Here is a 14,374-nt window from a genome sequence, read left to right as displayed (position 1 = left end):
TTTCAAATTACAATTTGTTTTTGGCTAACTACAATTTATTTCTCTCTTGTAATTATCTTCTTGTAAAATTTAAATAATAGAAAAAAGGTTCTGATTAAAAAAAAAAGAAAAAAAGAAAAAGAGAGATAATTTTATTTGATAAAGAGATGATTTTTTAGTTGATAAAGAAAGATACTGGAAAAAAAAATCTGACAAAACTGAGAATTTTTTTAATTATTATTTTTAAATCTTGATATGTGTTATCTTCTTCATTTGATTAGGAGATTTTGCATCTGGTCACAGTCATTTTGCATAATTTGAGAGGTTTTCTTCGATCTGAGGAAAAGAGTTGGAATATTGTTAATAAAAAAATTAAAATTAAAATTTGATTTATTAAAAAAGATAAAGTTAATTCCAGTTTGTTGTTTAGTGCAAGAATGAGTAGGACATGACTCAAAACCTAGCCAGTCCAAATCAACCCAGTCCAATGCTTCAAGGCCCATTCTAATCAGTCCAAGCCAGCCCACCAAATGGGCCTCAGTCACTCTCGACCGCTCTCGCTCGCCTCTGCCTCTCTCTGTCTCTCGTCTTTGCCTCTGTTCGTTCTTCCTCTCAGTCACTCTCTCAGTCACCCGCTCTCTCTCAGTCACTCATTCTCTCTCTCACCGACTCTCTCTTAGTCGATCTCACTCTCGTCTCCCTCAGCCGGTTTCGCTGTCTCTGTCTCTCTCTCAGCCATTATCGCTCTCTCTCACCCGCTCTCTCTTAGTAATCAAAGGTCTCCCTCTCTCGATTTTTGTTGGTTTGAGGTATTAATATTTTGAAACCCAAATTCAAAATTTAGGAATTTTTGTTGATTTCTGTTAATTCTATTTATATATTTTGACTTTGTATATATATTTTTTCTGGACAGAATTGATTTGAAGGCAAAGTTTTTCCAGATTGGCTTGCTGGCTGTGTTTATTTCTGGTATGGAATTGTTGATGTTCTATTTGCTATTTTTGCTGTATTTTTGCTATTTTTGGAAAGAATTGCATCATTCAATAACGTGATTTGGCAGATATTGAGTAATAATTTAATTTGTATGATTGGTTGCTGTTTCGGTTGCTATATTTATTTTCGATTGCTGTTTGAATAAGAGCTGCATTACTATTGAAAATTGTTGCTGTTTTATTTGTTGTTTTTGGTATGGAATTCATCATTATCATGTGTGGTATGATTCATTTTTTCTATTTGTGACACCACCACGTTGCATGATCTACTGAGACTTTCTATGCCAATGCTTGTTGATTGTCACCATTATATTAGTTCTCACTTGTTGATTGTTATTGTGGAAACCTAATTCAAAAATTCAGGGATTTGACTATGTTGTATTTTTTCTATTTATTTGTCTGACTGTGTTTATTTCTGGTAATTTAGGGATTCAAAAATTCTGTCTGGAATTGATTTTGAAGGCTAAGGAAAGGATTGGCTTGCTGGCTATGTTTGTTTCTGGTAATTTTTCTATATTTTTTGTTGCTGTTTTTATTTGTTATTTTCGGTTGCTGTTGTATTTGTTATTTTCAGTTGCTGTTTTATTTTGTATTTTCAGTTGCTGTTTTATTTGTTATTTTCAGTTGCTGTTTTATTTTGTATTTTTGGTTGCTGTTTCATTTTTTATTTTTGGTTGCTGTTTGTTTTATTTGTAGTTTACAGAAAACAGTCTGAAAATTCATCATTAACATGGAATAACTCACGCCTAAATAAAATGCAGAGTGCAAACAATATTTTCAGTTGTTGTTTTATTTGTTATTTTCAGTTGCTGTTTTATTTGTAGTTTACAGAAATTATTTATGTTAATGCTTATTGTTTTTTTTTTTTTTTTTTGTTTTGTTATTGAAGCATACAATATTTGTATTTTGGTTGCCGTTTTATTTGTAGTTTACAGAAATTATTGATGTTATTGCTTATTATTTTTGGTTATTGAAAAGTAATTGACTAACCAAACAGTAAAACTAAAGCAATTGAAAACCAGTGAAATATTCTGAAGCAGAAAAAAAAAAAATAAAAATAACCAACCAAAAACTTGTGAGGCACATTAAAAATAAAAATAAAAAGCCTTCTACATTTGTGCCTCGCGCGTGTGTGTGTGTGTGTGGTGATTGGGAGTGCGACCTCAAAAGAGCATTACCATTATCTTTTGCAATAACTTGAGGTTCAGGGTATGATATTGCATCAACATCTACTTCCATTAGTGTTGCTCCATGCTTCACAAGAAATTATTTGTTAGAAGTAGTTGAAAACAATCCGAGCCGAATTTCAGAAAAAATGACTCATTTGCCTTGTTGCTCTAGAGATGGTGCGTCACATTGTGAAACAAAAATAAATCGGCGAGTAAATGTATACAGACGGGAAAAAACGTGCAGCCCCGTTTTGTACAAGTTCTCCACAGAAAACGACATGTCGTTGGTATATGCATCCATCCATAAACCTTATCTAGGACGCAAATAAGGAAGAGGTCCAAAACCTAGAGCTTTTTTTGTTTTTGTTTTTTTTGTTTTTTGTTTTTTGTTTTGGATAAAACAAAACCTAAAGCTTCTTCCACAAACGCTCACGCTGTGTGTGTCTGTTTCTGCAAGCACCTGAGCTAAGGTTTCCGAGTCGACATGGCCGAATTCCAGACCTCGACTCACCGAGCCAAGTGGATCTTCAAGCCTGAAGAACTGGTAATTTCACCTCCATATTGTCTTTGCTTTTTTTATTTTTATGTTCAGTTAGGGCCTGTTTGGATGCTGAGGGGATGAAGGAAAATAGAGTTTCTTTTATCATTGTTACAGTTGTTTATAGTTTAACTAAACTAAAAAGTTTTTTTTTTATAATTAAATTGCATTTGTAATCTTCGTTATTAGGTGTTGTTGCCGCATGCTCTTTTTGATTGCTTGGGGAAACAGTGAATGTGGTTTCCAAATTATAAAATGGAGCAATTTAGATGAAATTAAAGGAAAAAGCGTTTTTTTTTTTTTTGGGTGGGGTTTAAGGCTTATTTGAGATGGGACTTTAATGTTTGCAATACTTTAAAGTTGAATTGAAAGTTCGTGTGTGCTTATTAGTGTCATGTTATCTGATATAGGTCGGTAAATACAAGGCTGCTAATCAAAGAGCAATACAAACATTGGAGAAGGCGTGTACAGAGTCTTGCTTCATTAGTCATTGCAAGTTAGTTGTTCTTTAATTAAAACTAGTCACTAGTAACTTCATGCAAATTTGTTTTATTGTTGTTAGATCCGCTTTATGAACATCTCACCCCCTATGCTTTGTTTGTATTTATTTGTTTTTTCTGGCATATTTATTCTTATGAGCTTATTTGCTGGAATGAGGAAATATTTACAGGTGCATCGAGTATACCTTCATAGATAATTTAAGGACTTGTTATCTAGCTATGCAGACTAGCAGATGATGTGTTAATTAGGGCAATGTCTCTAATTGGTTATTTAAGGTTAACTGTGTACCTTTTCTACTACTTCTTAGGTTTTTGTATTTTTTCCGTTTTGTCCCATAGGAAATGAGTTATTTTTTCTGAAATTCGGCTTGGATTGTTTTCAATTACTTCTAACAAATAATTTCTTGTGAAGTATGGAGCAACACTAATGGAAGTAGATGTTGATGGCACAATATCATACCCTGAACCTCAAGTTATTGCAAAAGATAATGGTAATGCTCTTTTGAGGTTCCACTCCCTATCACCACACACACACACAAGTGAGGCACAAACGTAAAAGCTTTTTTATTTTAATGTGTCTCACAAGTTCTTGGTTAGTTATTATTATTATTTTTTTCTGCTTTGGAATATTTAACTGGTTTTCAATTGCTTTACTTTTTGGTCTTTAAATACAGCTGACAAGCATTCTCGTCCAAAACCCATTAGCATTGAAGAGGAGCAGTTTATGCGAGTATTTTATGAAAATAAACTTCAAGAAGTGTGCAAAAACTTTCACTTCCCTCATAAAGTTCAGGTATGTGGCTTCCCATTTTGACAGAAGAAAAGAAGTGGTAATAGTTTAGGAAGTGTGAGAACTACAAAAAATTGATCAGTTTCAGCACTATCCTTGTCTAATTGGTTTCATTTGCAGGCAACAGCTCTTATATATTTCAAAAGGTTTTATCTACAATGGTCGGTGATGCAAAATCATCCAAAAAATATAATGTAAGGTTGGCTTATATCTATTTAATATATCTGTCAGTTGTCAATGCATATGTGATTCTATGTGAAATTTGATTCTTCTGGGTAGAAATTCACTAAGATGTTGAGACACTAGAAAATCAGGTCATTATTCTCATATTTATTTACCTAAGCTTATATGATTGCAACAATTCATTTCATCTACCTAATTGTTTGTGGATGTTTAAATTGAATTAATTGAATTGTTCACAGGTTAACCTGTATATATGCAGCTTGTAAAATAGAAGAAAACCACGTATCAGCAGAGGAGCTTGGTAAGGGGATCTCACAGGATCATCAAATGATACTCAATAATGAGATGATAGTTTATCAGGCATGGATGTGCCACACATTTCTTTGTTGTTTCTACTTCGTTTCTGTTTTATTTGTTTAATATAACACTATACCTTTATTGTGCAGAGTTTGGAATTTGATCTTATTGTTTATGCACCATATCGCTCAATTGAAGGTTTTATCGATGATATGGGGGTAAAAATTTCTGCACATCTTCCCTCCCCAACAAAATGCTCTACGAGGATGCTTTGACTTTACTATTTCCCACTCTTTTGGGATACTTCTTAAAATTTATCTTGGTTTTCTCTAGTGCATCTTTAATATTTTATTTTCGTATGCATTTTAATTTTTTTTAAGAAGTTCCTTGCGTGTACTTGGTGACAATTAGTGTTCATTTCTAGGAATTCTGTGGAATAAACGATGATCGACTCCAAATTCTGCAGGTAATTGTTTGGCTTTGTTTTAATTGTATATGGCTGAATAGTGTGTTCAGTTTCTGTTCTATTACACGGCATCTATTTGACTGAATCTTTAAGAGTCTTTCTTTGTTGAGTTAGCAATCATTTTAAATAACCAATAGCCAGTCACAAGCAATGTATCTTTCTGCATGATTTAATAAATTTAAACTATAAGTAATTTACTAAGGAAGTCTTTTAATTAAATGAATAATTCTGTTTCATTTGGTTCTTGTGTCAATATGTACATAACAAGAAAAAAAAATTCCAAGGAAGGACTGGTTTTCAATTGCTTCACTTCTGTCAAAGGAAGAACTCTGATAGCCCCACTTTCCTGCACATGAGCCAAATATCACTAATCAGCTTTGTGTGTAACATTTTTCCTTGGGGTGCAATATAATGGTTGCAAATTAAGAATTTCCCGTTTAGTAGAAAATGTAGTTCTTTTGATGAGGAATCTGGCTTTTGCTTAACCAGCTAAATATTTTTTTGATGGAATGATTTGTAAAAGTTGCTTCATGCTGCAAAGATGGAAGTGGATAAAATCATGCTTACGGATGCCCCACTTCTATTCCCTCCTGGGCAGGTATGATTTGCCATTCAAGCTTCTAGCCGTTCAAGCTCAGAATTTGGTCATTAATTTTAAATATCATACTTTGCCCATTTTAGGTTTGAGTATTAGGATTTGGTTGGAGAGTGCTAGGGTTATAGGAGCAGCATCTAATGAATTTTATGAGGAAGAGAAGTTGGTCATTTAGGATATAGTGAGATAGAGCCCAACCAAAAGATAAGAAAAATAATATGGCCTATATATATAAATATATATATATATATATATATCTCTCTCTCTCTCTCTCTCTCACACACACACACACACACACACACACACACACACACACACATAGATAATATATACGTCATCTTTAACTTGCCCATCTTAATTTGATGCAGTTGGCATTGGCTGCTTTGCGTAGTGCAAATCAGGTGCACAAAGTTGTAGACTTTGAGAGCTTCTGATTCGAACTTTAGGTTTCCTATCATTTTTATTTTTATTTTTATTTTTCCTGCATAGTTCTACTTCTGCCTTCCTCCCAACTTCCCTATTGGCTGCTCAAGTAGAATTGTTTACATATTGACATTAAATTGTTGGGATGGGGAGGGGGTGTTTGTTGTTGGACAATACTAATAAACCTTCTTTCATGTGTGCCCATTTTCAGATACCTGAGGAGCATTCTCTCTCGTCAGAGTTCTGAACATACCGTTTCAGAGCTAGTTGAATTCCTTAATGCAATAGATTCTTGGGTATAAATTCGTTGCAATATACATACAAGTGTGATGCAAACTCCATTGACTCTGTGATACAGCGCAAACATTTGTGAAAATTATATATCATAAAGCTAGATGATTAAGTTCAGGATTTCGAAAAACTTTAATCTGATAACTTTTTGGTTTCATTTTCCAATCTGCTTTTCTTCCTGGCTAATGTATATGCAGGCAAGAAAATACAAGTTTCCTTCAGACAAGGATCTCAAGCACATCAACCGAAAACTGAAATCTTGTTGGGGTCTTAGTTCACATGACGAGTATGCTATTCCTTATCTAGAAATAGTCACATTTAATCTGGTGCCCTTTTCTTTTGTATTAATGCCAAACTTTGACTGGTTTTCAGAAGTAAGAAGCGGGATAAGAAATCGAAGCACAAGTCGAAGAGGAGCTCAAATGAAGTGCAACCTGTACCTTCTCATACTGAAATGTATGCCCTTTATGTATAAAATTCACCATCATATCTGGGTTTCTTGGCAACTTCTTGTTCTTGTCCCATAGGGTTTGTGAGGGACGTTTAGTTTTATACACTGCAACTGGTGTCTAAACAGTTGGAGATACGCAAATTTAAATTGTCGTTGTACTGACACTCTTCATCTGGTTTCAGATAAATTTATCTCGGTGTTTCCCTTGGAAGTTTCTTGTTTTGCTTCGGAAAGATACTCCAAGCGATCATCCTGTACGATTATTGTAGAATAAGAGAATTTTACCTGTTCTTTAACTAATATATTCTTTCTCCTCTCTTTTCTATTTTTATTTTTATTGTTATGTTATCAAATCAGTCGATTTAAGATTTGAGTTTGAGCGGATGAAGAATTTTTCTGAGCCTTGAAAATGATCTTGTGATTTAGTAGGAGGGGATTATTTTGACCTTGTATTTATTTCTTCTTATCATTTCTAGTTTATTATTCGCAGAAAGGCAATAATGAGGGGATTGTGGGTCGGGTTAGGCCTTTCCGAAACAAAAAATTTTAAATGTGCTTTTTGGGCCCTCTTTATATCATAAGCCTTCAATAAGGTCTCTATCTTTCTAATTTTATTTTAGAAAATCAATTAACCCCCAAGAGAATAAAGGGAAAATCAATTAGTTCAATGGAGTAAAAATAAAATCCCCCAAACAATATCAATAAATAAAATGCGTTTCTAAAGTGACAAGAGGCCCGCCTGTTTATGCGTTTTACGTACAAAGTTGTTCCTTGTATTACTTTTGGTAGGACATTCATTAAACTACAGCCATTCCAACTTCCAGCTGATATCCAAGTCAGGTAAACAATTAATAATACATGTTCAATGAAGAAAATTACTTGGCTTAAAACAAGTAAGACGTCCCTAAGCCGGACAAGACAAGGCTTGCAACACTCCAATAAAATTATCTTGCACGGGTAGATCCTAAAGTGAGATAAATGTTCCTAACCACTTGAGCTACAAATTCTTTGCTTAATAATCTCAACATCTCGGGCATACAACGGACAAATCCCACACTTTTCCACCTTGTAATCTGAACAGAATTCTTCGAAAACCTCATCTTCTTCAGAGTTAAACTCTTGTATGTAGTAGAATTCAAAAGAGGCCTCAGTAACAAGTTTGTAAAACGCAGTGGGTCTTTGAGCACCCTCTGCAACTTCAAAGATGTCATACCACCACACAAGCACCTCATGGGAATCTTCTAAAGTGCTTCCATGCGAACACGGATTATACAAAGAATGGTTGATTTCATTGCTTTCACCATTACTTGTTTTGAAGTTGTACCTGCACCCAAACTCCATTTCGCATTTAGCATCTTCGGTGTTCAATGCAATAACAAGAGATAGAGCGAAACCCAAGAAATCTGTGCTAAACCAATCAGGACGAAGCTCAATCTTTATTGAAGATCCCTCACTTTGATGGCTGAACCAATTTGGAATTTCATACCCCGAACATGTAATGAAAACTGAAGATCTGCCAAAATATTCCTGTACCATGGTTGGATATCATAGTTATTAAACTCGTTAAAAAAAATAGTAGATGCTTCAACAGAAGGGAGTGAGACAGACAGAGTGTGTGCGTGAGCAAGAAAGAAAGCAAGAAAGAAAGAGATATAGAGACCTGAATCATATCCTCTCGATCAAATTTATCATCTGAATCAGTATCATTATAGGAATCATCTAAATCTTCAAAATAATGTGACGCTAATTCAATTTGTTCTTCTTTATACTTTGAAGATGCAGTTGCCATTCGCATAATACTGAGCTGTGCATTAGCCATTATATTGCTTCGTGAATTCTGATCCAACTTTGGGCAACTAGAAAAATTATGTATCTCATGACGCCCTGGAAAAAATATATATTCGTCCCAACGTTGTGCGAGTGCAGTGCTTGAACTTGATGAGACTGTCTTCAGTGACGTGCAACCTTGTGCTTCAAGACGTTGCAGAAATGGGGGAAGCTCTGGTAAAGATTCTACGCTCTTGCAATCGATTAGGCGTAGGCGAGACAGCTGAGCAGCTTGTTTGATGCTTGCAGGTATGCTCTTAATTTTGGTCTCTCTCATATTTAACCCTCGTAATGAGGTTAAGCAAACGAGGCCATCAGGGATTTCTAGTATACTGCACTTCCTGAGGTATAGATCTTCCAAAGAAAGCAATCCGACTGAGTCTACTGAGACGGGAGGCAATTTCTTCAATTTCGAACAGCCATCAAAATTGAGAAAATTAAGAGTGCTTAAATTGTAGATGACGTTCGGGACAACCTCAAGCTTCTTACACTCATGGAGATCTAATCCTTGAAGCCTAATTAGGTTTCCAATCGATGAGGGTAGCTCCTTAATTGATGTACATGATAAAATAAGAAGCTTCAGATGTTCCATAGGCTCCAAGACTTCTGGGAAGTACTGAAATTTAGAGCAAAAACTGAGATTAAGTCTCTCAAGAGATTTCAACTTGCAAATGTTTGTTGGCAGACTCACAAGGCTTTTGCAAGAGGACAGATTAATTTCAGTGAGACCAAAGAGGCACTCGATTGATGAGGGCAATACTTTTATTGCTGTCTCACTCAAATCTAGCACTCTTGTATACCTGGGAAGCTCTGAAAACTCGCAAAGAGATTGGCAGCCGTGTAGACTAAAAGTACCGGAGACATTCAGGTTACAACTGCTGCTTGGAAGCTTCTCAAGGTCTCTACAGTAACTAATATTAAAGTCAGAAATTTTTTTGTGAGACCAAACTGATGAAGGCAATTCCTTTATTGATGTATCAGATAAATCTAAGAATTTAACATTGCGTGGCATCTCTGGAAGAGTCTTGATATTTATGCATTGCCCAAGTCCAAGATAAGTAAGATTGTCAAGATCTTGAAAGTACGAAGGAATTTCAACCAAACTTAAACAGCAACCCAGATCTATACGCTCAATTTTTAGACTCCGAGAGAGATTTGGAACTTCAGTTAGATGAAAGGAGCAACAAAGACTGATCACTTTTAAGTTGATAAGATTCTGTAACAAATTAAATAGAAATGACAAGAATTAATAGCTTATAGCTTGCAGATTATTACTTTCTACATGTCATACGAGAACTAAAATAATCATATATACCTGTTCTTCAGTCCAAAGTTGCGCCCCAACTTGGCTGGACGGCAGATGAAGCTCAACAAGATTTACAGGAGAAAATTTTGATGGCAAAGATTTCAAAGGATATTCGTGCCAGTGAAGATAACTAAGAGAATTGGGAAGATCAAGAGAATCCATTACTGTGCTCCTCTCGGAAAACTTAGAATGCCCGACACGTAGCCATCTCAGTTGACACATCTTTTCGAAGTTTGCATGATTCAAGTTTAGCTTTTCAATCTTAGACCAGTTAAAGGATATGGCTGGAACAGTTGCAGTTATCTAATAGTCGAGAGCAAAGTATAAAGGTGAACTAATATACAATATGTTTAATCAAAATTATATTTGTAACTTGTTTATTGTAAATGTGAATATAACATGAACTACGCACCTGGTTATTTGTCAATATTTGATAGACATCCTCTGCACTGAACAACCTACTGCGTCTTCCGGGTTCTTCAATACATTGTTTGCGAACAATTGCCCTACCCATTTCTTGCACCAAATCATGCATCTCTATGGAATTGCGTTTTGAAATTGATATGAGAGACCTATCAATGAGAACTTTGATTCCGACTTCCCCACAGAAACCACGACTATCTAGTAACACTTTTACATCATTCATGTTATCGCCTTTATGAAAACATGCTATATCAAGAAATATCTCCTTCTCATTTTCTTCTAATCCGTCGTAACTTAGTCTCAACACTTTTTTGATTCCTTCGCTTGGAAATCGTTTCAATTTGTTCCATTGATCTTCCCAATCTTGTTTGCTCTTACAACGAAGGAATGAGGACCCCATAACTTTAAGAGCTAATGGAATGCCTTTAACATATTTTGCCACCTCTTTTGACAACTCGGTATAATCCATTGTTGGAGACTTATTTTTGAATGCATGCCAATGGAAGAGCTGAAGAGCTTCATTGAATCTTAATCCCTCAACCTCGTATATCCTATCAACTTTTTCCTCAAGTAGGCCCCTGTCTCTAGCAGTTATAATGATTACACTTCCGTTGCGAAACCGATCATGGTCACCAACAAGAACTTCTAGTTGGCTTGAAGCACTCACATCATCAAGAACAATGAGCGCCTTCGTACAACTGAGCCTACGTCGAATAATAGGCGGTATAGACGGAGTTTGGATATTTAGATCTTTTTCCTTTAATATCTCACAAAGAAGTTTATTACGCAAGTGGTATATTCCATCTCTTTCTTCTGAGTTCTCCCTCACATTTGTAAGAAAACACGAAGCTTCAAATTCAGAAGAGAGTCGGTGAAATACAGCATCAGCAAGGGTGGTCTTGCCAATACCGCCCATGCCCCAAATACCTACACAGCAAACACCTGGTGAATCTAACCATAATAACGACTCTATGAACTCAATTTTCTTTTCAATTCCAACCAGACCCCTTGAATCACTTGACGATTCACGATTCAATTTGGTCAAAACATCTCGGACAACTTCCTCAACAAAATCGGCTTCTGTCCTGGCAAATATCATTATGAAGGACAAACAATAGTAAGTATGAATCAAATTATCACAAATAGAAATTGATTCAAGTTAGTGAGTTGGCTACCCTGTTTTCCTTGAATAATGAAACCCAGACATATTGGCTGCTTCCTTCAAAGCAGCCCTCCAGTTGACCACCTCATCCCTACTGTCTTTAAAACGTTTCTTAAGTTGACGACCTGCAAGTCCATTACTTCCCTGTTTTCGTACATGTGATGGATCTATGCCATAAAAAATGGGTATAACAATCTGTCCATATCTTTCCTTGCATCCTAGTATATGCGTAAGTTCTTTCAAACACCATGTGGAAGAAGCATAGTCTTCTGAGAAAATGACTACTGCAATCTTCGATTTCTCGATTGCTTCCCGAAGGGCAGGTCCAATGTCGTCTCCTTTCTCCAGTCTGTAATCCATGTAGGTCTCAATTTTCTTTCCAAGTAAAGCCTTGTGAAGATGGCTAGTAATAGTATCGCGTGTGTCCTCACCTCTGAAACTAAGAAACACATCGTACTTTGTTTCAAAAGGAAGAGAAGAAGAAGAAGAAGAACTCATATCCCTATCCACGACCTGCAAACCTACAAGTCAAAACATGCATGCATATACATGTATCTAGGCTAGCTCCTCCAAATAGGATGTATATATTGAGAATGAGAAATGAGGGATAAAAAAAATCTCCAGAAAGAAAGATAGAAAGCAGTTTGTGAGTGTTTAGATATAGAAGAAAGAGAATCTGATATTGCCAATTCAGCAAGAGAGAGAGAGAGAGAGAGAGAGATAGCTAGAAATAAGTTGCCACTGCCAGCTTGAGAGAGTTGTAGCCTCTCTTGTTTAGGAAGAAAGAGAATTGAAAGCAGTTGCTTGCAGCTAGATCAGAATTTTAGTTTAGCAATTGTACAAAGCTCGAAAACGATTCAGGAAAATAATCAGAGATGGAAAAAGAGAAGAGGAATAATTACTCAAGCACTGAGTAGGAATTATTCTTTCTAGCTAAAGTGAGTAGGAATTATTCTTTCTAGCTAAAGTGACCATAGGCCCCCTGTTTATGCGTTTTACGTACGAAGTTGTTCCTTTTATTACTTTTGGTACAAGACAATATGAGGGAGAATTTGACAAGAGACGAGAGAGACTAATAAACTGCTAAGTATAATTAAGAAGGATTAAGCGAGAGAGAGAGAGAGAGAGAGTTTCTGTGAAGAAACTTCCACGCGTTCAAAGCAGAGAAGAAGGCATCAGATCAAACTAAAGAAAATTCAGAACCATTCAAACTCTGACTTTTATAAAAAAGGAACAAATTGAAGGCAATTAAATTCACAGATACTCAACTCAAATACTTTTATTATACGAATCCAAAACGGAAATAGAGATTTCCCAAATCAATTTGGGAATGACAATTGTCCAACGAAATAACTAATAATTCTCTCTAAATATCCAACAAGAGAAGAAAATCTAGAGGATGCTCGATATTTCTAGACCACTTATTGAATGAAAATCACTAACATTCTGAACCCAAGTGCCAAGAGTCAATTCTACTTGGTCCAAAAGTAAATTAATTAATTATAAAATCACATATAAATAATAAAAAATTTCTTAAAATTAGTTAAATAAAAAAATAACAATATCTCATAAAATAACTAATTAAATAGTAAATATCTCTCTTGATCCACCCCCCATCCTCCTGCATCGTTACAAGAAAAGAAATTGTTGATTCCTTGTACAATATGAAAGGGTAGTTTAGTCATTCACTGAATCGAACTGCTAATGAAAAAGCTGAAAGAAACATAATAAAGTTTAAAAAAAATTAATAAAACCAACGAAAAATGAAACATCAAATTATGGAAATGTCCAAGCATTGGGCTTTGTCTCCCAAACTTCTCCGTCTCAATCATTGGGTTTTGGTTGGAAGTTAGACTGAAAATCCAAGTTGGATTCTAAGAAGGGAAACCTTTGTTAATGGGTTGGGTCGGGTCCACTGACTGATGGTGAAAGGAGTTGTGAGACGTGGCAAAAAATCCTAGCCCACACCCATCTGCCAACAACCGACACACTCCGTCACCTTCATTCATCACTTCGAAACGACGGCGTATCACAGCTCATTCTCATGGTGCCGTACTTAAACTCCAGACCATCTCCTTCCTTCCGTCACCTTCATTCATCACTCCGAAACGACGGCGTATTACAGCTCATTCTCATGGTGCCGCACTTAAACTCCAGACCATCTCCTTCCTTCTTCTTCTTCTTCTTCTTCTAGCTGGAGCTGCATATTAATCCACTCGACTCCCATCTTTGATGTAGACTGGTTTATATCATTTTTATCAAAAGATGTTGAAATAATTAAACAGCTTCCAACAAAGGGAGGAAAACAATGAATCCATATACCATGCGTGTCCCAAGGAAGTGCAATGCAAAATGCTACCAGAATCATTTTTGTAAAGAATTTGTTAATTATCATATGCTGGTGCATATAACCAAGGAAGAAAAACTTCTGGTGCTTGAATGTGCAGGCTGTTCAGCTCACAAAGTTTGATTACAGGCTTTCAAATAAGTTGGATTCAAATTTACAAAAGCTTAGGTGTAGAGCAAATTATCATGCCTTGAAGTTTACTGACCATATTAATGAAATGGGGAAAACGTTGGTTGATAGAATGAGAATGAAAAGCAAGCATTTCACTGCCCTGCATTTGAGGTAAATTGCAAATTTTGGACTCCATAGGAAGAAGTTTCTGATATTGGTAGACCATGTTATAGGTTTGAGCCTGATATGCTGACATTTTCTGGATGTGATTTTGGTGGTGGAGAAAAAGAAAGGAAAGAACTTGGGAAAATTCGGAAAAGGTGGAAAACTTTACACGTAAGGCTTCACTCATGTCCTGAATGAGGTCATTCAATAGTGACATATTTTATATAATTTGTATCTCTGCTTTATAACTACATTTGATATTTGGGGTTATATTGCATGCAGGCAAGCAACCCTGACATGGTACGAAGACATGGCAGATGCCCGCTAACTCCAGAGGAAGTTGGCCTTATGCTTAGAGA

General features: G+C 35.7%; 3 protein-coding genes across 3 annotated transcripts in view; 2 read left to right on the top strand and 1 right to left on the bottom strand.

Moving 5' to 3' along the window:
- Positions 1–631: 631 nt before the first annotated feature.
- LOC117636487 (cyclin-H1-1-like) lies at positions 632–7,056 on the top strand. Its single transcript, XM_034371001.1, has 16 exons — positions 632–788; positions 893–948; positions 1,399–1,473; positions 2,598–2,684; positions 3,089–3,139; positions 3,591–3,669; positions 3,853–3,971; positions 4,089–4,162; positions 4,391–4,511; positions 4,598–4,666; positions 4,873–4,914; positions 5,438–5,512; positions 5,878–5,934; positions 6,142–6,228; positions 6,421–6,509; positions 6,596–7,056. Exons 4-16 carry the CDS (start codon positions 2,625–2,627, stop codon positions 6,696–6,698), a joined length of 1,026 nt encoding a protein of 341 aa, XP_034226892.1. The 5' UTR covers positions 632–788; positions 893–948; positions 1,399–1,473; positions 2,598–2,624; the 3' UTR covers positions 6,699–7,056.
- Positions 7,057–7,581: 525 nt separating this feature from the next.
- Positions 7,582–11,760, bottom strand: LOC117638586 (disease resistance-like protein DSC1). Its single transcript, XM_034373689.1, has 5 exons — positions 11,406–11,760; positions 10,220–11,315; positions 9,817–10,110; positions 8,335–9,717; positions 7,582–8,201 (listed from the first exon to the last, which is right to left on the bottom strand). The coding sequence occupies exons 1-5, from the start codon at positions 11,750–11,752 to the stop codon at positions 7,659–7,661; spliced, it is 3,663 nt and encodes a 1,220-aa protein (XP_034229580.1). The 5' UTR covers positions 11,753–11,760; the 3' UTR covers positions 7,582–7,658.
- Positions 11,761–13,956: 2,196 nt separating this feature from the next.
- Positions 13,957–14,374, top strand: part of LOC117638585 (O-fucosyltransferase 16-like) — a 3,376-nt gene continuing 2,958 nt past the window's right edge. Inside the window, exons 1-2 of the mRNA XM_034373688.1 lie at positions 13,957–14,021; positions 14,298–14,315. Coding sequence (XP_034229579.1) covers positions 13,957–14,021; positions 14,298–14,315 — 83 coding nt within the window. The remainder of the gene's footprint in view (positions 14,022–14,297; positions 14,316–14,374) is intronic.

This window comes from Prunus dulcis, chromosome 8 (genome assembly GCF_902201215.1).
Source record: "Prunus dulcis chromosome 8, ALMONDv2, whole genome shotgun sequence".
Lineage (NCBI taxonomy): Eukaryota > Viridiplantae > Streptophyta > Magnoliopsida > Rosales > Rosaceae > Prunus > Prunus dulcis.
The sequence above is the reverse complement of the archived record's forward strand: the minus strand, read 5'-3'. Positions and strand labels throughout refer to the sequence as shown.